This window comes from Blastomyces gilchristii, assembly GCF_000003855.2.
Source record: "Blastomyces gilchristii SLH14081 genomic scaffold supercont1.2, whole genome shotgun sequence".
Taxonomy (NCBI): Eukaryota; Fungi; Ascomycota; class Eurotiomycetes; order Onygenales; family Ajellomycetaceae; genus Blastomyces; species Blastomyces gilchristii.
In genome coordinates this window covers 1,698,647-1,721,189 of record NW_003101681.1, presented here as the reverse complement: position 1 = coordinate 1,721,189, position 22,543 = coordinate 1,698,647, and the positions used below count along the sequence as shown (strand labels likewise).

The 22,543-nt window shown below is 34.3% G+C and overlaps 5 protein-coding genes, 1 non-coding gene and 1 pseudogene across 7 annotated transcripts; 3 read left to right on the top strand and 4 right to left on the bottom strand.

The window, feature by feature from the left end:
* Positions 1-4,691: 4,691 nt before the first annotated feature.
* On the bottom strand, positions 4,692-4,772 carry BDBG_16280. The gene has a single exon. It is a non-coding gene; the product is annotated as a tRNA-Leu (tRNA).
* A 1,056-nt stretch (positions 4,773-5,828) lies between these two features.
* BDBG_16279 lies at positions 5,829-5,917 on the bottom strand (annotated as a pseudogene). The gene has a single exon. The product of its transcript is annotated as a tRNA-OTHER (tRNA).
* Positions 5,918-10,341: 4,424 nt separating this feature from the next.
* Positions 10,342-10,861, top strand: BDBG_16278 (uncharacterized protein; the record flags this gene model as incomplete). The annotated part of the gene is made up of 1 exon (XM_031724266.1): positions 10,342-10,861. Exon 1 carries the CDS (start codon positions 10,448-10,450, stop codon positions 10,859-10,861), a length of 414 nt encoding a protein of 137 aa, XP_031576236.1. The 5' UTR covers positions 10,342-10,447.
* A 6,983-nt stretch (positions 10,862-17,844) lies between these two features.
* On the top strand, positions 17,845-19,967 carry BDBG_01084 (uncharacterized protein). Its single transcript, XM_031720178.1, has 2 exons — positions 17,845-18,371; positions 18,444-19,967. The coding sequence occupies exons 1-2, from the start codon at positions 18,286-18,288 to the stop codon at positions 19,369-19,371; spliced, it is 1,014 nt and encodes a 337-aa protein (XP_031576235.1). The 5' UTR covers positions 17,845-18,285; the 3' UTR covers positions 19,372-19,967.
* BDBG_01083 (DNA-directed RNA polymerase I, II, and III subunit RPABC3) lies at positions 18,888-20,591 on the bottom strand. Its single transcript, XM_002628129.2, has 2 exons — positions 20,007-20,591; positions 18,888-19,878 (listed from the first exon to the last, which is right to left on the bottom strand). Exons 1-2 carry the CDS (start codon positions 20,339-20,341, stop codon positions 19,773-19,775), a joined length of 441 nt encoding a protein of 146 aa, XP_002628175.1. The 5' UTR covers positions 20,342-20,591; the 3' UTR covers positions 18,888-19,772.
* A 53-nt stretch (positions 20,592-20,644) lies between these two features.
* BDBG_01082 (elongator complex protein 4) lies at positions 20,645-22,540 on the top strand. The gene is made up of 2 exons (XM_002628128.2): positions 20,645-21,250; positions 21,355-22,540. Exons 1-2 carry the CDS (start codon positions 20,773-20,775, stop codon positions 22,080-22,082), a joined length of 1,206 nt encoding a protein of 401 aa, XP_002628174.1. The 5' UTR covers positions 20,645-20,772; the 3' UTR covers positions 22,083-22,540.
* On the bottom strand, positions 20,647-22,536 carry BDBG_16277 (uncharacterized protein). Its single transcript, XM_031724265.1, has 2 exons — positions 22,397-22,536; positions 20,647-22,336 (listed from the first exon to the last, which is right to left on the bottom strand). Exons 1-2 carry the CDS (start codon positions 22,452-22,454, stop codon positions 22,134-22,136), a joined length of 261 nt encoding a protein of 86 aa, XP_031576234.1. The 5' UTR covers positions 22,455-22,536; the 3' UTR covers positions 20,647-22,133.
* Positions 22,541-22,543: the final 3 nt, after the last annotated feature.

Genomic DNA, 22,543 nt, shown 5'->3' with positions numbered 1-22,543 from the left:
AATCTGACTATTTCTAAGTCTTTTTAAAGCAGCTTGACTATCAGAGAATATCCATGTCTCTTGCAAACTATTTCCTCTTTTATAAGATTTTATTTCAATGAGTTTGAAAGCTTTCACTATTGCAAATAGTTCAGCATCAAAGACTTCAGATTCACAGCCTAAAGTTCAGAAATCTGAGATAAAATTGATATTATCTTCAGTATAAGCAATGTCTGCATCTAATCTATTCAAATTCTCATTATTTGAGCCATCTGAGTAAATCAGAATAGAGTCTTTTATATTGATTATAGAGATCTTCTTCAAATGCTGTTCATATTCTCTCTCTTTAGACAGTTTACTTATTTATAAGTCTATGAGAGATTTCAGCTTTTCTCTCCAGAGAGATATCTTCTCATGATCAATTTTCTTAACATTTAATGAAGAAAATTGATTCTTAATAAGTGAACATAGTCTATACAGTTGAGAGGGCATTTTCTTTAAAGTATTATTCTCATTTCAATCAAGAAATCTATTTCAATCCAGTTCATTTCCTGAGTTAACTGATGGAAATGAAGAAGAGAGTCTTTCTCTGATTATATGATTTAAGCTCATCTTTATGACTCTCAGAGCATAGTTCATACAGGTCTTTTCAAATTGAATAGCAGGAGATGGAATTGAGGCTTTAATTTCCATTGCTTTAATAGGAGATGATTTGAATGCTCTCAGAATTCTTCTCAAAGCTCTGTTTTATAGACTTTGAAACAGTTCAGTGAAGTTATCTTGATTGTTTCATCAAACTTGAACTTCATAATCAGCTACTGAGGTAATACAGGCTATGTATAACTGTCTTATAGCCTGAAAAGATAGACCTCTCTCAGTATTTGATAGTCTGATTATACTATTCAGTAGTCTCTCTGCCTTGATAATTCTTTGTTATTATTATTATTATTCTTCAATTATAGATGTATGCAGTCAGAGACTATGACATCTACCTGAGAACTTTTAATTCTCAGGGTTTTTCCTATATCTGTAAGGTTAACTATTATACATTCATCAATTTCAGATATGCAAAATCAGAAAATTCCAGCTCAGAATACAAAAACTGTTTACAAATTGCAGTGTTTTAACATCATCTCATACTTTGAAATCATTTGACAATATCATGACAAAGGAAAAGAGAACACAGTCTTAAAGATAGACACATTAAATAGATAGACAGAAAGAAATTGAAAGAAAAAGATAAAATAAAGAAAGACTGTAATAAAACAAATTATTAAAAGATAGTATATAGCTGTTTTAACAGACTATATCTGGTTGATTTCCTCCTCTTCATATTCAGTTAATTCTGAATTTAGCTATTTTCTTGTAGCTGCTTGAGTTTCTGATAGAAAGTCTATTAAGTATTTAATTCCTGTCTCAGTTGAGAATAAGAATCTCATATTTAATTGATTTAGATCATACTTCTCTTTCAATCTGACTCTGAGACTATTGTATAATGCACAGTGCATTACAATATACTCAGGATTCTCATTTATATTGCAGAATGAGCATTCTATTGAGTCAAATCTATCATCAAATCTTTGTATATAAGATTTGAAATAGCCATGTTCTAGTTTCAGCTGTATTATAGATGAGAATATTTTCTTTTTACATTTAATTGAACAAGATTTTCACTTGGGTTTTATTTTAAATCTTGAATAATATATACTCTTCTTTTGTTTCTGCCAGCTTTCATTTCACTTGTCTAAACAAGATTCTTTTATTTTTCTCTTTATAAAAGACCAGAACATAATTTTTTGAATAGATCTGCTTAATTCTGCACTCTTTTTTGCAGCTGAATCAGCCAATTCATTGCCATGAATATTCATATGAGCAGGAACTCAGTGCAGATAAATTATCAGCTTTGATATTCTTCTCTTTTGAATTTTTAAAATAGAGTTTAAGATCAGTTCAAGATTCATTTGATCATTATAAATCTGACTATTTCTAAGTCTTTTTAAAGCAGCTTGACTATCAGAGAATATTCATATCTCTTTCAAACAATTTTCTCTTTTATAAGATTTTATTTCAATGAGTTTGAAAGCTTTCACTATTACAAATAGTTCAGTATCAAAGACTTCACATTCAGAGCCTAGATTTCAGAAATCTGAGATAAAATTGATATTATCTTCAGTATAAGCAATGCCTGCATCTAATCTATTCAAGTTCTCATTTTTTGAGTCATCTGAATAAATCAGAATAGAGTCTTTTATATTGATTATAGAAATTCTCTTTAAATACTGTTCATATTCTTTCTCTTTTGATAGTTCACTTATTTGTAAGTTTATAAGAGATTCAAGCTTTTCTCTTCAGAGAGATAACTTCTCATGATCAACTTTTTCAACATTTAAAGAAGAAAATTGATTTTTAATCAGAGAGCATAGTCTGTACTTATTATTATTATTATTATTCTTTCATTATACTCATATGCAAGCGGAGCTTATGATGAGTCCTTGCGTGATGTTAAATACAGGTCAAGTGTTGGTTATACAGAAGGAAATACAGGTGTTGAGATCACGCCAAGATAACAAGAACATAGGAAAATACAAAGGAGTGACAATTAGATACATGTGATAATAACTTCCCAGCCCAGGAACATAGAGCAATTCATTGAAGCGATTTGTACACCTCTGTATTTATTAGAAACCTGAGGTGCTTGAGTTCTGGATTTAATGTATCCCCTGCGGGTTTCGAACCCACGCGCCTTGATTTCCCACGCCAAGGTGCTACCGGGTGGCCGCATTAACCATTCGGCCATCAGGGCGCATAGTCTGTACAGTTGAGAAGGCATTTTCTTTAAAGAATTATTTTCATTTCAATCAAGAAATCTATTTCAATCCAGTTCATTTCCAGAGTTAATTAATGAAAATGAAGAAGAGACTCTTTCTCTGATTATATGATTTAAGCTCATCTTTACAACTCTCAGAGTATAGTTTATACAGGCCTTTTCAAATCTAATAGCAGAAGAAGGAATTGAAGCTTTAATTTTTATTGCTTTAATAGAAGATGATTTGAATGCTTTCAGAATTCTTCTCAAGACTCTGTTTTACAGACTTTGAAAGAGTTCAGTGAAATTCTCTTGATTATTTCATCAAACTTGAACTTCATAATCAGCTACTGATGTAATACAGGCTATATATAACTGTCTCATAGCCTGAAAGAATAGACCTCTCTCTGTATTTAATAGTCTGATTATGTTGTTTAATAGTCTTTCTGCCTCGACAGTTCTTTGTTGAATATGATATTTAAAATTCAACTTGAAGTTTAATCATACTTCTAATCATTTGATATTTACACTGGGTTTAATCTCTCTATTTAAAAGAGTTAGAGATAGTTCTTTCTCATTGAATCTAGAAAAGAAGTGAATTAACTCAGTTTTATTCATATTAAATTAAATTTAATTGATATCTGCTCTAATAAAGATTTTCTTTACAGCTTCTTCAATTACTTTCAAATTCTCTTTGATAGTTTTTGAGCTGTAGACTAGACTAATATCATTCACATAACTTAGAGATTACACTATTCTCATATTTCTATTTTTAAATAGATATACAGTGTATATTGTAAATAAAATGAGTGAGATTAAAGATTTCTGTGATACTTCTATTTTTATCTCAGTCTTGTCTTATTTCATTTCATCAAAGAAGAGTTGTATACTTCTTTTAGATATAAAACAGTTAACTCATTTTATTAGAGAAAGTGACAGTTTTAATATCTTCAATATCTGAATTAACTTTGACTTTGAAACATAATCAAATGCTTCTTTTATATTAATAAAAACTGCAGTTGAGACCAGACTCTCATGCTTTGCTATTTGAATATTATGAATAACTGAGAGAACAGTGTCAATTGCAGAACACTGTTTTCTATCTCTCATTTATTCACTGAATAAAAGAGAATCATCTATAGAGCTTATAAAAGATAGTTGAGTAGCTATTATCTTTTCTAAAACCTTTCCTAGGCAGTTCAATAGGGATATTACTCTATATAACTTAGGAATTGAAGCTACAGGCGCTAGCCACCCGCAGAATGCATCTTAAGCTAATTACATTTAACCCTCTATAATTAACTGATCACCGTGTCTGTTCTCTCGGGCCAGTCACTAATTTCCAGGGGTGTTAGTTAGTGACTGCCACCGCTCACTTGATGATGTACACACCAAGCTTCCGGTTGCTGATCTCGGCCTCATTAGATGCCCATAGGCCTATCAATCAGCTGTTGTGACCTCGCTCTGCGTTAGAGACTAATTATAGGCTTGATGACTGCAGTCCTCCCTGCCAGTATTAGGGCTTGGCAGGGAGCTTGCAGGCTCTAGCCTATCAGAGTGCCCTGCCTAGAGCCTAGATGCATGTCTAGGCCTGCTAGTCAGATGGTTTTCAAAATCATTCTCTGTATTTGAGGGAGAGCTAGGCTCTGATGACAGCCCTAGTTAGGGACTCACTTAAGTAGTGTATAATCACTACATTAGGCTTGGCTCTATATCATTAGAACCTTGACAGGTGCACAGTAGAATAGTGGGACATTGACACCTCATACCGGCCCTGGTGAGTGTTCGCAGGATCTCACTTAACTAGTGGCTTGGCTTGCAGTAGAGAGTTCTACCCTGCACCAAGCCTTACTAATTAGGCTCAGCCTCTATTACATGGGGGCTTTCATGGGTAAGAAGTGGCAGGTGCCAGCGGTGGGATTTGAACCCACACACCTCTAATGTGTGCGGCCTTGGTTACCAGTCTTACTAACTGGGCCACGCTGGCGATAATTCTTTGTTGAATATGATATTTAAAATTCAACTTGGAGTTTAACCATACTCCTAGTTATTTGACATTCAAACTGAGTTTAATCTCTTTATTCAGAAGAGTTAGACCTAGTTCTTTCTTATTAAATCTGAAAAAAAAGTGAATTAACTCAGTTTTATTCATATTAAATTAAATTAGATTGATATCTGCTCTAACAAAGATTTTCTTTACTGCTTTCTCAATTACTTCTAAATTCTCTTTGATTGTCTTTGAACTGTAGAGAAGATCAATATTATCTACATAACTTGAAGATCTCACTATTTTCATCTCTCTATTCTTGAATAAATATGCAGTGTATATTACAAATAAAACAGGTGAGATTGAAGATTCTTATAATACTTCTATTTTTATCTCAGTTTTATCTTATTTTCTTTCATCAAAGAATAGTTGTATAATTCTTTTAGACATGAAACAATCAACTTATTTTATTAGAGAAAGTGACAGTTTTAACATCTTTAAAGTTTGAATCATCTTAGACTTTGAAACATGATTAAATGCATCTTTTATGTCAATAAAAACTGCAGTTGAGACCAGGTCTTCATGCTTTGCTACTTAAATATTATAAAGAACTGAGAGAACAGTGTCAATTGCAGAATATTGTTTTCTATCTCTTATTTATTCATTAAATAGAAGAGAATTACTAATAGAGCTTATAAAAGATAATCTAGTAACTATTATCTTTTCTAGAACTTTTCTTAAATAGTTCAACAGAGATATTACTCTATATGACTTATTATTATTATTATTATTCTTTCATTATACTCATATGCAAGCGGAGCTTATGATGAGTCCTTGCGTGATGTTAAATACAGGTCAAGTGTTGATTATACAGGAGGAAATACAGGTGTTGAGACCACACCAAGATAACAAGAACATAGGAAAATACAAAGAAGTGACAATTAGATACATGCGATAATAACTTCCCAGCTCAGGAACATAGAGCAATTCATTGAAGTGATTTGTACACCTCTGTATTTATTAGAAACCTGAGGTGCTTGAGTTCCGGATTTAATGTATTCCCTGCGGGTTTCGAACCCACGCGCCTTGGTTTCCCACGCCAAGGTGCTACCAGGTGGCCGCATTAACCATTCGGCCACCGGGGCACTTTATATGACTTAGAAACTGAAGCTTTTCTATTAGGTTTTGCAAGGATTACTTCAGTAGCTTCTCTCCAGCATTCAGAATGATAATCATTTCTTAAGAGATTGAAAAAGAGCTCAAAATATTCATTCTTCAAGTAGAAATATGTGTTTTGAATAATTAAATAATTAATTGAATCAGGCCCTGCAGCAGTTTTAATTGAACTTGAGAATATTACTGACTCTAGTTCATCACCTGTAAGCTCAGGCCATTCCCAGTTATTTTCATCAATATATTCATGAAATGACATATTCTTCTCTTCTAAATGTGATGAGTTTTGAAAGAGAATTCTCATAAAAGCTTGATATTTTTCCTCAGAAGAGTTTGCTGTATACAATTCATTCTGAAATTCATATTCTAAGGTTGAAAGCTTTGCTACACTTCTTGTTTTAGTATAGTTAAAGGCTTTAAAAACTTCTTTTTCTTATGCTTCTTTAAGAAATTTGTTTTAGTAATCTGTTTTGACTTTTTTAATATCTGAAAAATATTCATTTCAAATAGCTTTGAACTCTTCATCAGATATTAAGTTATTCTTTCACTCTCTCTTAGCAGTGACTAATTGCTTTCTTTTAGAAGTGATATTCTCATTTCATCAAGGTTTGAAATACTCAGAAGACTTTTTCTTTGAAATATTTTCTTTAATACTTGTTAGAAGAATAGATGTAATCAGCTTTGCTCTATTCTCAAGCATTTCATTTAAGATATCTTGACTTTGATTTCAATAAAGCTCACTCTGTCTTTCAGATTTCAGCTGTTTTACTCTTTCTTTAACTGCTTTTCAATCAGCTTTTTCAAAGTTATACTGATTAGAGAGAAGAGGATTTTCACTTCTTTATTTTTCACTCAGTTCAATATCAAATTGAATGATCTCATGACCTGATTCTGAGGTTTCATTTGAATTAATAAATCAGTTTATAAGTCTTTTCTTAATTAGATTTTATGATATGAAAGTTAGATCTATAATAGATTTCTGTTTCATGTCTTTTCTAAAGAATATTTATTGATCAGACTTGTTAACTAAATCTATTGAATGTTTAAAAGTTCATTCAATCAGTTTATCTGCTCTTACTGCTCTTATGCACTCTGAGTTTCATCAGAGATGATGTGTATTAAAGTCTTCTATAATTATAGAGTTTTTTAAGAGAGTTATATTCAAAAATTCTCTATCAATTGTTCAGATATTGTTGTTTTCTTTCAATGACTTTTCATTATAGATATTTATAAGTTGAATAGTATCAAACTCATTCTCTTTATCTATAATATCACTCACTAGAATATCAGAGTCAGATATAATATCAAATCTTAAATTAAATTGATATCTTGATCTTTTTCTTCCATAGATCACTACTCTTGATTTTATCTCAGATTTTTCAGGAAGAAAGCAGTAATAGCTTGAATGAGAAATAATGTACTTTTGCTCAGTATCAAAGTTTGGTTCTTGAAGAAGTACAAAGTCAACTTTTTATTCAAATACAATCTGAAGATAAGAATAAATGCAATTTGAGTTTCTATTCACATTATTTTAAATAAATGTGATTTTTGAAGAGTTTTTAAACTTTTTTTATTATTTTTGTTGTATATTCATACTAAGAGAGAGTAGAGATAGAGTAGAATCTAATTTCTATTATCAGATAGTAGATTATAACTATTTTGAAAAGTAGAAATCTCAACTGCTTGCATTATATCTAGTTTATTATCAGAGTCATTTCTCAATTCTCTAATCTTAACAGAAGTTTGAGAATTCAAATTCTGTTTACACTTAGCTGAAGAGTTAGAGTTTGAAGATCTAGATAGTTAAGAATTTCTTCTTTTTAAGCTTACAGTTGTAGATTTACTAGCTTGACTTTTCTCTTCAGTTTTAAATTCACTTTGAGCTTCATCTTTTCTCCAGTTCTTCTGAGTTCTTGAAGCAAATACACATTCTTTTGAGCTAGATGCATGTTTTTCTTTGCAATTGAAGCACTTAAGCAGAGTATATTGACATATTTCATCTCTTTTTAAGCATGTTTCATAATTATGCTCACTAGTTTTGTGATCTCTAGCACAGAATACACATTTTGAGTCTCTGAAATAAGAGATTGCAAAGTATTCATATCTTTGACAGTTTGAACACTGTGTTTGAGCTTTGAGATTCATTCTTGAGTCTTTGTATTTATGAACTCTCATTTTCAAATCTGCTACTCTTACTTCAGAGATTCTTGATTATTCAAGTGTCTTTATATACACTAGAACAGAGGCATTTCTTCTACTCTGTCTGAACTCAATTGAATTAAGTCATACAGGCTCTTTTCTCAGTTGAACAGAATTGTATTCTTTCAATTCATTTTTAAGAAGTAGTATTCCTTTCTCACAGTCAAAGATTTCAACTGAAATATCATGAAGAATGAATTTATCTCACTTTTTATCTCTCTCAGATAGAATTATTGTGTTTAACAGAGATTCTACTGCTGACTTTCAGAGATTCTTATTCTGAATAAGAAATTCTGCACTGAATTCAGGTATTGTGATCAGAATGATGAAGTTTTCAAAGAAGAATAACTCAATTGAAGCTATAACTAATTTTTAAACTTTAATATCAGTTATTAACTGAGAAAAGAACTGCTGGTTGATTTCATTTCTAATTCTGAAAATGAGATTTGAGTTTAGCTTATTTCTCTGCAATATGTCCTGATTTGAGACTTTGAGAATAAGTCTTCTATTTCTGGAGATTTGAAGATTTTTCTCTTTTTACATTTTTTTCTTCACTCTTCTATCAATAGAAGTATGAGCAGTATTCTTCTCAGTTTTCTCAGAATTTTGAGCAGATTTTGAGATAGCAGATTTAGAGATAGCAGGTTTGAAGACAGCAGATTCTGCTGCTTGAGCATATGTTTTCTTCTAATTTAAAGAAGAAGAAGAAGATGAAGTAGAAAAGAAGAAAGAGTAAACTGAAGAGTCAGTGATTGTATTAGAAATTTTCAAAGTTTTTTGAACTGTGTTTGAAATTCCAAGTTTGAACTTGATCACTTTCTGTAGTTGTCTAGTCTGAGTATGAAGAATTAACAGAACTTCTTCATTCATCTCACTCAGACACTGCTTTTCAAGAATTTTACTTGCTTTTTCAAGTTTCTGTATTTCAAGAACTTGTTGTTTCTTTATTTCTTCTTTCTTTCTTCTCTTCAGAATTTTAATCTCAGAAATAGTATTTAAGAAAGCATTCTTTTTCACATCAACTGAGTGTACTTTTGAACTCATTGTTCTTACTCAATGAAAAGTTGATCAGACTAATTCAATTGAGATATTTATTAAACTCTTTTGAATTGAAAAGTTGATCAGACTGTTTCAATTAAGAGGTTTTTAAGTCTGTTTTCAATTGAAAAGTTGATCAGACTATTTCAAAAGAAGAATAACAGACTTTTGTATATAAAACATCTGATTTTTTTTCACACTAGTTCAGTAACTAGGTTAGATTTTTGAAGAGAATCTAATAAACTAAAATTGATTTTTAAGATAAATTAATAAAATCTTTACAATCTCTTTCTTGAGATACAGTGAGGAAAAGTATGATATCAATTAATAATAAATCAGATAATATAACAGTTTTTGAGAGAAAAACTGATAAAAAATAAATCAATTTTTTACAGAGAAATTGATTAAAACTATTCAATTTTATTCTAAATTATTCAATTCTTCTCACACAACAAGTGTGCAACTCAAATCAGTTAATAAAGAGTGTAAAAAAGAATTAAGTATTAATGAAAGCTCTTTAGCTACTGAAAAAGTAATTCTTACTTAAAAGAATATGAAATTATGATAGAAAACAACTCTGTTTTTAATTCTTTATAAGAATATTGTGTAAAACTCAGAGAAAAACACCTTACTTTTTCAAGAGAAGTAAAAAACTATTTCTAAGATCTTTTTTTTTTACATTAACTGCTGCAGAAGAATGAGATAGAAACTGCTAAGATATATACTACTGTATACTCTCTATCAAGACTTTCTCTCTTCAGAGTCTTGATATTATAGAGAATATAAGTCTGTTTCTATATGATAATGTAAATATTATCAGCAGAATGTAGAGAAACTGGTTATTTATATCTCAAAATAGAAGACTTTGTCAATGATTATATCAATATAGAGTTAATTCTCAAATTTAATAGAAACCTAGTGTTGCTGTTCTCAATCTCTTGCAGAATCTATTAAATATTGAGATATTAAAACTAGATTTAATATATCTCACTGTGCAGGGATCAAAGGCTCAGTCAGATCTTGAGATATACTGATTTTATAGTTGTCATGTCTGCTGATTATGTATCAAGTACAGTTGCTGAGGTATCTTTTTGTACTTTTCTGTTGAGGATGGGCCAGATTGAGACAGGTGGTACAAGGGTGAGACTTGGCATTGATGTCTAGATACACTGAAGACAGACCGCGGAGGTTGCACTTCAGAAGTGGCCATTGGTTATGTGCTTGATATTATCACCGAGGTATCTTTTTGTATTTTTCTGCCAGGGATGGGCCAGATTAGGAAGGGCGGTACGAGGGTGGGACTTGGCGCTGGTGTTTTGGAACATCAAAGATGGACAGGGTTTTCGCGGAGGTCGCTCCTCAGATATCTCCACAACTACAGATCGGGGATCTTCCAAAATCGAGAAGATTGGTGCATATGGCTAGGTCTCTTCACCTTACAATTTGTATGGCAATTTGGCCCGGGGTTGTGGTGTGGTAGGGGAGAATGGGGGTTAATCCCACACAGGAGTTTCGAACGACGTCTGGTTCACGTTTGGCTGGATAACTCCACCACCACACGGGGTATGCGGTCGGCGATGGGGTCAAAATGCTCGTATGATCGAGGGCTTTTCGATGGATCTATCGGCGGGTTCTTATTCGAAAAATCGAGCGAGTTCGTGGTGGAGCGGTTGTTGTAGTGATATGATATTCATGTTTCTGTTTCTGAAAACACAGATATTCTTCATCTGCATCATGAAGTTGAATAATAAATATCAGAGAATAGACTGATACAGATTAATTATTCTGAAGATATTCATCAGAGTGAATATATCTGTAATATTGAATTTAACAGTTGTAAAAAGTTTCTTAATATCTGTGAATATCATGACTTTGTGCATAATAAAACTCATAATGATTTTCTCTAAGAACAGAAAAATCAGTGTCAGAAAGAAAAGATGAAAAAAGAAAAGACTTATAATCTCAACACTGTTGAAGAGAGAGATGATTCTCTGATATAAATGAATAATTATCTTATTATAAATACTTAAAATGAATATAATAATCAGCATCTGTAATCAAGCTTCAGATAGTTATATTGTATACAGTTTTTATACAATAAATTATTTTAGAGATCAGTAAGAAGAACAGAAGTATATACACTGAGAAACATAGTTCATTAAGTCTACACAACATCTTCTTAAAATGAGAAGAGCTGATAATGAAAGCAGAGACAGCAGAAGCAGAAGAAGCAGAAGTAGTAGAAGTGAGAGTTATAAGAACAGAGATAGTAGAAGCAGAAGAATCAGAAACAGAGACAAGAATAGAAGATTGAAAGAGAGCAGCAGAGGGAGAAACAGTGACAGAAGAGACAGAGAGAGACATAGAAGACTCAGTTATATATAATACAGATAATTTCTTCATTATTATATTCTTCAAGTTTTCAATCAATGATTCAATATTGAGGCATTCACTATCATCAGTGAACACAGATCTGTCAATATATAAAGATTTTATATAAATAAAAACAAATATCAGCATCTGTATCCATGCAAAATTATATCAGAAAACATAATCAGAAGCTTACTGAGAAGAAAAACAGTTGAGAGTGTTGATGTTTTGAAATATTAATGATGGACAGGGTTTTCATGAAGATCACTTCTCAGATATCTTCACAATTACAGATTGAGAATCTTCTAAAATCAAGAAGATTGGTGTATATGGCTAGGTCTCTTCATCTTACATTTTGTATGGCAATTTGGCCCGGGGTTGTGGTGTAATAGGGGAGAACAGGGGATAATCCCACACAGGAGTTTCAAACAATGTCTGGTTCACATTTGGCTGGATAACTCCACGACCACACGGGGTATGCGGTCGGCGATGGGGTCAAAATGCTCGTATGATCGAGGGCTTTTCGATGGATCTAACGGCGAGTTCTTATTCGAAAAATTGAGCGAGTTCGTGGTGGAGCGGTTGAGTATATATCTGTCTATTTGATATTCATTCTTGCTGCAGTGAAAGAGTTACTAATATATATAAATTTCTTATTCAATAGATTATTGAGTGTCTTCTGAAGAAGAAGAAGTTCATCTCAGAATATGTTATAAAGAGAGTCTCACAGTGATTCAGAATTCTTATTATTCTTCTTTTTTAACTTAATACTGTGATTTACTTCTGAGTCTTGTAAGAGAAGTATATTTATAATATTATCTTGTCAAAAGATATCTAAATATTCATGATATTATTGAGAGAGTTTTATATGAGAATCTGTTATTATAGTACAGAATAACTTTTCTAGAGCTTTCTTGATATTAGTCAGATTAATGAAATAGATTACTATATAATTCTGCTATCAGTGACTTTGTCAGTGATCTTGTCAATGACTTCTTTTTCAGAGCATTTCATAAGTATTGACAGTCTGTGTCAGCTTTATAGTCTTGTGAACATTATCTTCATGAATTCTATTACTATTAAAGAATATTAAACTCCTGTTTTAAGCATTCAGTAAGATATCTTATTCAGATAGTTAGACAAGTTCTAGTATAAGATTATAGTCAAGATTATTAACTTTATATACATAGATATCTTCATATTGATGTTCTCTAATATCTATGTTTAGCTTCACTATATAACAGATGCAAACATCTTTTGAGTTATTAAATTCTGCAAGAAGTTGAGGTTTTAATAAGAGAATACACTGAGGATTATAATATCTTACAACTGAAGATTTAATCATTGTATAATAATATAGACTACTGTCTATCATGACTTTCATATTATACATGTTAATGATGTTATCTACTACAGTAGATACAAGAATTATATTTATTATCATTTTCTCTTTAAATGATTATCATCTAACCTCTTCAAGCTTCTGCTTAAGAATTTGAACAGAAGTTAATCTTTTCTCTGTTTTATCAGAGTATTCTCATAGTTATCTTCTAAATCTTTCTTCAATGTAATATGATTGACATGAACTGTCAGTGTTAATCTTTCTTTTAAGTGAGAAGATATATAGACTGATTAGCAGTTCAAAGCAATATATTCTGAATAGTTATAATTAATACACACTTCTCATTGATATCAATCAGTGACTTCTTCAAAAGCAATTCCAGGGACTTGAAAGCTTGTTTAAGTGACAGAGACTAGACTGACCGTGTGACCGTGTCTAAGACCAGGACCAGATTTTTTGATAGTCTCATTACCAATTCGACTGATCTCATTACATGGTTTTAACATTAGATAGTAGTCTCATACTGTCTCAGTGAGACTTACTGTCTACTCTTATCACATTTTTCAAATGAGATCATGATTTTCACTTCTCAATTTAAATTATTTTTATTGCTTTAAATGACTTTAAATCTCATTTGAGCATTATCAAAAAGTGTTACTTTTTAAAAAATTAAAAATAATCTAAAAAAACCTTAAAATGTCTAAAAATAGTAACTTTATGCTAAGAATGAGACTAAATGAGATCAAATGAAATCACTTTCTCATTTTTTTCAAGTCATGGTTTCATTTTAAGATCTTATATATAGTCACTTTACATGTTTTTTTAATGACTAGTCTCAGCAGAATTCATGTTAAGAAATGTATGAGATCAGATCAAATGAGACCAAACATGAAATTCATGATCTCAGCGGCCAGTCTAACAGAGACCCTTGTTTATGCATAGATATTTAAGTCTACTCAATTTATAATATCTGTATTATTATTATTCTTTGATGCAGATATATGAGTGACTGAGATGTAATATCTTCTACTACTATTCTATACACTCTTAAGCTTAATAAGATGATCATTCAATGTCTGAAGTTATATATAGAAGTTTTTATAAGTCTGATCTTTATCTACACTTATAAGAGTCTGTAGAAGTTTGAAAGTTAGTATCTTCTTAAGCGTGCTAATCTTCATTCAATTCTTTCAAGATTAATTACCTGCTTCTAGAATCTTGATGTTAAAATCAGAAATAAATATTATAAGAGAAGTATTTCTCTGTTAAATACTCTGTAACTAATCTAATATCTTCTGTTATATAGCAGTATCTTGAAACAGAATATTAAGATATTTGATGATATTGTCAGACATATATAACATCAGTTCACATGTTTTTATTTATGAATGACACTTCTATCTTACATAATCTTTTAATTGATTATTAATATACTAATCTTGATTAGTTAATAAATCAATGACATCTTTATCTACACTTAGTTTTACAAGCATTTTCAATCTTCATGATAGATAGAGAGTGAGATCAGAAGTATTGAAATATGTAAGAGTGTCTAGATATTTCTTCAGTACTTATATCATGTTTATATCTGATTCAGTCAGTGTTGAAATTACTTGTGCAGAGGTTTCTAGTTAAGATAATTGTTAAATTTCCTTATATTGACATTGTTAAGTTGTATGCATATCAGCTATCTATTACTATTGTAATTTCAACATTGCTCAGAGTTACTATGATACTATATCTATGCTCGCGCTCAAGAGTTCTCTCATATTATTGATAGATATAGCTATTATTTATCAGATATATGATATCTGTGCAATTAAAAGAAGTGTAATTATATGAATATCTTATACATCTAAGATGTTAGAACTCTTAAGTCTTTCACTAATCTCTTATTCTCTTTATAAGATCTTATTATAAGATTAGAGTGACTAGTGAGCAAGCTTCTATTTAGAAACTCAGTGTCTGCTTAACTAATTATTTGTTTCTCTATTTCTTACACATTGTTATATATTTAAATATCTTCTTACTGAATAATCATTTTTAATGAGAAGATGATGAACATTTTTCAAGTATAAGATGCCTTCACTGAATAGATTAGTATAATATATATAGGTCTTATAATATAAAAGTGAAAAATATTAGAAAAGAAAAGTAAAAGAGAAAGTAGAAGAATTAATAATCAGAGTGAATATTTATACATATATAAGATAAAGCTTCAGAATAAAAGAATAGAAATAAGTAAATATCTATATATATATAAAGTGAAGCTCAGAGTGAAAGAATAGAAACTCTGTAAGTTCTTCAGCTAAGAATCAGTGATCAAGAATTAAAGCTTTCAGCAGAAATTTATAAAGTGTAATAAAATAGTCTATTAATCAGATGTAATCTGCTATAATATTTACTTTAATTACTGATTTTCATACTTTCTCTTTTTCTCTTCTCTAATATTTTTTACTTTTATTATATAAGATCTATATATTAATACTGATCTATTTAGTATAGACCTCTTATATAATATAATATAATAAAAGCTTTTTTACATAAGTATAAGTAAAATATTAATTAAATCAGAGATAAACTATATAATTATAAATAATAACTGTATATTAATCTGTATAAAGTTAGAGTTTATATTACAGTTATATAAATATAATTAAATTTAATAAAAGAAAATATAATTTGAAAAAATATATAGCTGTTAAATAATAACAGAGTTATTTCTAAATATACTTATAAATATAAGAAGTTTTTGTGAGAGAGGTTGAACGTGGTTAGTTGTTGTTGTTATCTAACTAGTAGCTAGTGAAAGCTAAATATATGTGTGTGGGTCACGTGGGTTAGGGCTTGTGTAGTAGCTCCAACACCCCCCCATGCTACGCAGGCCAGTTAACCCACGCAGTCAAAAGCACCCAAATCATTCAAATCTGCAATAAAAATTAATTACAAAAAGTAGAGTCTAGTTTCCTCATAACAACTAGCTCCATACATGAAAAAACATAAAAAACATGCAAGAAGAACACCCAAATCCGTCCTTTCAGTATTGGTATTACCCCCAGTTGTTCTAACGCCGCGGGATCTCATTCTTATTATTTTTGTGGTTTTCATCGTCATAGGCATAGGCATAGGTCATCGGCATAGGTCATCGGCATAGGTCATCATATGGGCAATCGGTGGCCCGGCATCATATAGGCACTGGGGCCTGGCATCGTAGGCACTGTGGCCTGGCATCATATAGGCACTGTGGCCTGGCATCGTAGGCACTGGGGCCTGGCATCATATAGGCACTGGGGCCTGGCATCGTAGGCACTGGGGCCTGGCATCATATAGGCACTGGGGCCTGGCATCGTAGGCACTGTGGCCTGGCATCATATAGGCACTGTGGCCTGGCATCATATAGGCACTGTGGCCTGGCATCATATCGGTATTTCCATTGTTTTGGCGTTGATATTGGTGGTTATGGTTATGATTATGTCCGTGACATCATTGACACCACAGGTTATGGTTATATCCATGATATCGCTGATACCACAGGGTTATGGTTTTGATTATGGTTATGGTTTTGTGAAATCTGACCTCCGGATCCACAGTATTTTTGATATTGATATTGTTATTGGCATTGTTATTGGGCATCATTATCAGGATTTTTTTGTGTTCTTGTCATTCAACTGAGCAATATGCTGTCTCAGAATGATGGCTTCATTGCAGTCTGTCATATCTTCGCGTTCTGGAGGATTATCTTGGGCTTGATTATTCTTGTTGTCTTCGCGCGGTTATTGATGTTGGAAAGGATCCAGCTATCTGATTCTCTGAGATCTCTTCGCGGTTGATCGATCTAGTATTGACAGGCATTTGATATGAGGTATTTGAATGAAAGAAGCAGCTATTTGAAAAGCTTATTGTATGATTATTGCATGGTTATAATGCTTCGTAGAAGTGCAAGAGCTTCATAACCTGTGAGAGAGGTTGAACGTGGTTAGTTGTTGTTGTTATCTAACTAGTAGCTAGTGAAAGCTAAATATATGTGTGTGGGTCACGTGGGTTAGGGCTTGTGTAGTAGCTCCAACAGTTTTAACTGTCTTATTAATTATTTTATCTTATATATAAAAAGTCAGTGTATATTTATAATTCTATATTAACTTATGTAATTTTTGAATTATAGTTAACTTTTTATAATATTAATTAACTACTTTACGAACTTTTCTATCATTATTTATATTTTCATTTATAAAAATACATAGATTAAATATTGAATAAAAAATTAATAAAAGTAATTAAGTAAAGTACTTACTGTGAAAAATTCACAGAGATTAACAGTTAATAAAAAATTAACAGATATTAATTGAAAAATCAATAAAAATAATTAAATAAATACTTGCTGTGAAAAGTGTAAAATCAGTGATTGAATAAGAGATTAACAGATCTGAATAATTAATAGAGATGAAATTATTATAAAATTACTAAATGAAATAATTTAATTAAAGTTAATTTATAGCTTGTGTATATAATAATAGTATATAGTGAAAGAATATAGCAATGATTAAAGTAAATTCTTATATATAAGAGAAATATAATCTAATGAAGAAGTTCTTGAAGTAGTTAATTATTATTATAATTTATAAGAAGCTAGCTGCTATATGACTTTTTATAAAGAGCTTGTAATTGCTGATTGTATGAATTAACAGCTTTATCAAGTGTGTAAGTGAAAGCAGTCAGCTTGCAAAAGAGGCAATCTGACATCTTTTTCTTTATATATCTTTTAAATAATTTCAGAGTATCAAAAGATGTTAAGTATTCTGAGCTGGAATTTTCTAAATATTGCATGTCTGAAATTAATAAGTATATAATTGACTGTATAAATTCTAGAAAAACCCTGAGAACTGAAATTTCTCAGGTAGATGTCATAGTCTCTGACTGCATACATCTATAATTGAAGAATAATAATAATAATAGCAACCTTTTCAATCAAGCAAGCTTTACACCTTCCACAAATATTTCATGCGACTTAGCGCTGCAGGATCCCTCTGTTATTAGCTATGTGGCCGGCTGCTGTTCAATGAAGGTTCAAAATTATGGAGGCCTGAGCCTTTGTGCGCTGGTTGCAGATCGGTTTCCTTTCACTCAATTTTTGTGAGAAAGAGATATTGCCGGCGGAGGATGCCTTATCGATAACTAAGCCCCTCCGGCAATTTAAAAAAGGACGCCCCTCTCTCCCACATATTTCAACAGAACAGCCAACAGATCTATTAGTTATACCAACAATCCAGTCCCTCATCAAAGCAGACCTTGCTTGACTCTTTACTTTGATGAAGTCATTTCTCACAAATACAATTCAATCATTCTTGGATTTACCCTGACTCTATCTATACTCGACATACAATCCGTACAAAAATGTCGGAATCAACGAAACCAACGCAAACAAAAATACCACAAACAAAACTCAAATCCTACCTCGATATAGTCCACGAGTGTGATTCGTATACCCTCCTACCCTACATCAACCATATATTTAACATATATCATCAAGCTGACAACGCGATCTTCTTCAGGTTCCCGTATATGCAGCAGGACGTTGAGGCCTACAGGAAATACGTTTCCGCCTTCCATGCATTCAAAATCAATGGCTACCCCCAAATCCTCGGCTACATGAGGAATGAGATAGTCGAAAAGTTCCCGTGGCCTGAACCAACATGGAAGGTGGTCAAGAGCGCAGAAGGAGAGTCCAGCACGATAACTCTTATGTCACCCATAGGTGCAACAGCAGATGAGCGCACTAAGTTAATCAACGACACACTCCAAACGGCCCGTGATACATTCGACGTCATTAAAGGGAAGGCGTGGCGCAATGAAAACTACCCCATCCGCATCCCCGGGAAGGAAGAGGTGCTCGGCAGCATGGAGCGTGCGGCGGCATGTCTCTTTGGTATCCAGACCTGGGGCATCCACATGACAGCCTACGTCGTGAACGACAAGGGAGAGTACCTGCTTTGGGTCCCAAAACGCTCGGAGACAAAGTCAACATTTCCGGGAATGTTGGATAACAGCGTTGCCGGTGGTATGGCAACGGGTGAAACCCCGTTTGAATGCATGTTGCGGGAGGCCGATGAGGAAGCATCTATCCCGAGGGAAGTGGCGAAGAACGCGATAGCGACCGGTGCTTTACGCTACATCTACGAACGGGGTGCGGATGCTGGTGGTGAAAAGGGGCTATTGCAACCGGAATGCGAATATATCTACGATCTCAAGCTTCCTGCCAATGTCATTCTTAAGCCGAATGATAACGAGGCGGCTAATTTCATTCTGATGCCGATCAATGACGTTATTACGGAGCTGAAGAAGGGTAAATTCAAGTCTAACTGCGGAATAGTTATTGTCGACTTCCTCGTCAGACATGGGTTTATCACACCAGAAGGGGAGTCTGATTATGAGGAGATCTGTTCTAGAATGCACCGAAAGCTCGGGTACCCGAATCTCTAAATGGAGCCTTTTTCTCCATTACCTTCGTTTCTCTTTATTTTCATTTTGTTTTCTTTCCGCTTCCCTCTATCATTTATCTTTGGCTTGGCTTTCCGTTGCACGCCCTGATAGAGTTGACACAAGTTTGGTTTCTTTCTCACAGACACCCCTTTCGAGCTTTGTCCTAGTTTTATTTTCAGGTATTATAATAATAATAACTACAAGAATGAGAGAAAACGCCCACGCTCAATGCCCAAGCTCTAAAGAATATTATTCTAACTGAATTTTTGCATCTCCGTTCATTTGAACCTATTGGGTTCCGCAGGTTGGTCATGCGCGTGTATCACATCGAGAATAGGCGCTGAAGTCACCAAGTAAAAAAAAACTTGAACTTTCTCCCTAGGTATATGAGTTTATATCCGCTACTTTTTCATCAGAAGGTAGATATAATCGATCCTGAGCGGATTAAGCTTCTTATATGGGCCTTCCAAGTAGAGCAAAAGCCCTCCGAACGAAACGAAAACAGACCTACACAAGATCAAAGAGGCATTCTATTAGCTCCAACTTCTATGGTAAAAAATTAAAAAGAAAAGAAAAAAGGAAAAAAAAGAGCAGAACAAATAAATACGATGTATTCAAACAAATCTCCAACTCACATATTCTCCGCCGTATTCCCTTCTTCAAACCGATACACCTTCCCATGGCATACGTAGTCATAGTCGTTCGCCAGCGTTTGCTCCCCCATGCCAACATCCCTCCAAGCACCTTTACCACCCGCGCTATCATCTTTTCCATCGAGAGCAAGCGTAGACGCAAGCGCGAGGGACAATGACTCTCCTGTCGAGACGGGATATAGTTCTGTGTTCACATCGAGGGTGAAAGTTGTCAGGTTGTCGGAAGAGGTACAGCTGATGCGCGCTACACGGTCGTATTTTTGCGCATTGATGGAGGTGATGGTAAAGGTGTCTTCGAAAAGGACGGGGTCTGACATGGTTGCAGCGGCGGAGGCGGAGGGAATCGGCCGCAGGTTGCGGGCCCGTGCAGTTAGAGGTAGGGTTTTGCGCCTTTTCTTTTGAGCTGTAAGATAAATGCGCTATACGAGTTTGGTGGGTATTGCCTGGAGAATTGTAGAAATAATGCGCTGTCCGTTCCGGGTTTGATCTGGTCCTAAGACCTTGCGGTGCTGTTGGGAAAAAGGCTCTTTTGCGGCTTATCTTATCAATTTTTTTGGGCGCGTTGTGGTGCTGCTTTATGACTAATTCTTCCGTAGTTAACTTAACTACACATTAAAGCGGTGGGGTCCCCTAAAGCAGCAGTAAATATCTCTCGCCCTTGGCTCTTTTTAAGTTATTTTGTGACGAACTTCTTGATTCTCATAAGCTATATGTAGAAATTTTTCAACATCCTCTTTTGTTCGCTATCATGTCATTCCGCAAAAGGAATATAGGTCTATCGCCAGGCTCACCCCGTGGAATTGCTCCCAATCTACCCAGTTCGCAACCGTCGCAGCCTCCGCAACCGCCCACCAAGCCTACTTTAGGACTCCGCCCCTCACCTATCGATGGGCGACAGACCACGTCCACCGGTACTCCAACCTTAGATAATTTATTAGCCGGGCATGCAGGATTAGTGCTGGGGAATTCGCTTCTGATTGAAGAAAGCGGTACAACCGATTTTGCCGGTGCTTTGCTGAGGTATTTCGCTGCTGAGGGTGTGGTTCAAGAGCACCAACTTCATATCATTGGTGTTGGTGAGCAATGGGGGAGGGCTCTTCCTGGGCTTGTTGGAGCGGGAGAAACTGCAGATGATAAACCTAGTAAAAGCGCAGGAGAGAAAATGAAAATAGCCTGGAGATACGAGCGATTGGGCGAATTTGGCGCTGGCGTCGCAGGGTCTAGACGTATGTTGGTCGATAGTATTTTTGTGTCTATTTCCCCCATGACGAGGAGCATGGTTTGGTCAGGGTGTCTGAGGAAGTACGCGAATGGCTAATTATTTAAACAGCCCCTGCTCCAACAGCAGAGAAAACTGCAGATTCATCACAATCCTCCCCGGCACCGCAGGTGTTCTGTCACACGTTTGATTTAACGAAGCGCCTGGCCCATCCCTCTCTCCCTTCTATAAATTACATCCCTCTTTCAACCTCCTCAACACCAACTGCATCTCCGTATACATCTGCTCTCCATCGACTGTCTACCGCAATATCAACTTCACCCCCAAATATCATCCACCGAATAATAATTCCATCCCTGCTTTCTCCAGCTTTATCCCCCCAACATGCCAGCCAACCCGAACACGTATTGCAGTTTCTGCATTCCATGCGCGCCATTCTGTCGTCGTACTCCAATCGCGTAACGGCGATGATTACCCTCCCATTATTCCTATACCCTAGAGCCTCGGGACTCACTCGATGGATTGAACTGTTGAGCGACGGTGTTATCGAGCTCGCACCATTCCCACATCTATCCGATGCCAGCCCATCTGCAACATCGGGAGCAGCCACAGCACAGGAAGAACCACCACAGGGTATGCTCAAAATCCACCGGCTGCCCGTTCTGCATGAGCGAGGAGGAGGGGGCGGGGATAGCAGTTTGGGCGACGATTGGGCCTTCACTCTTAGCAGGAGGAAATTCGCGATTAAGCCATTTAGCCTGCCACCCGTGGAGGGGGATAACGAAGCACAGCAGGGTGGCGCTTCAGGTGGAACGAGCAAAGAACATCTAGAATTCTAATCATCTCCAAATTATTTTCCTGGGCGATTGAAGTTGTAACCTATATCTCGATCATAAGGCATCATCACTGTCATAACCATCCGCACGATCTCTTAACATATCCTCCAGCTCAATCTGCTCGGACATAGCAGAACCGCTATTCGTCATCGTCCGTAAATAACTACGATCGTAGATGGCCTCTCGGGGGTTGATAGAGAAACCTGCAATGCGGGCACGGAAGCTATCCCCGAGGCAGGAGGTCAACACCAAGAACGCTGTAACCTGAGTTAGCTCAGGCCGATAATTACGTATGTGGTATTCGTGTAGGTACTCACCTAGAAAGAGGAGAAACGGTCCCAGAAAAAGGAGGCTGAGAAGCCATATGACGTTCATTGGAGGTAACGACACTGCCTTATATGCGTAAAATAATAGTAAATGCTAGCATTGAACATTGGCATGCTGTGTTTGAAGTTGAGACCAAG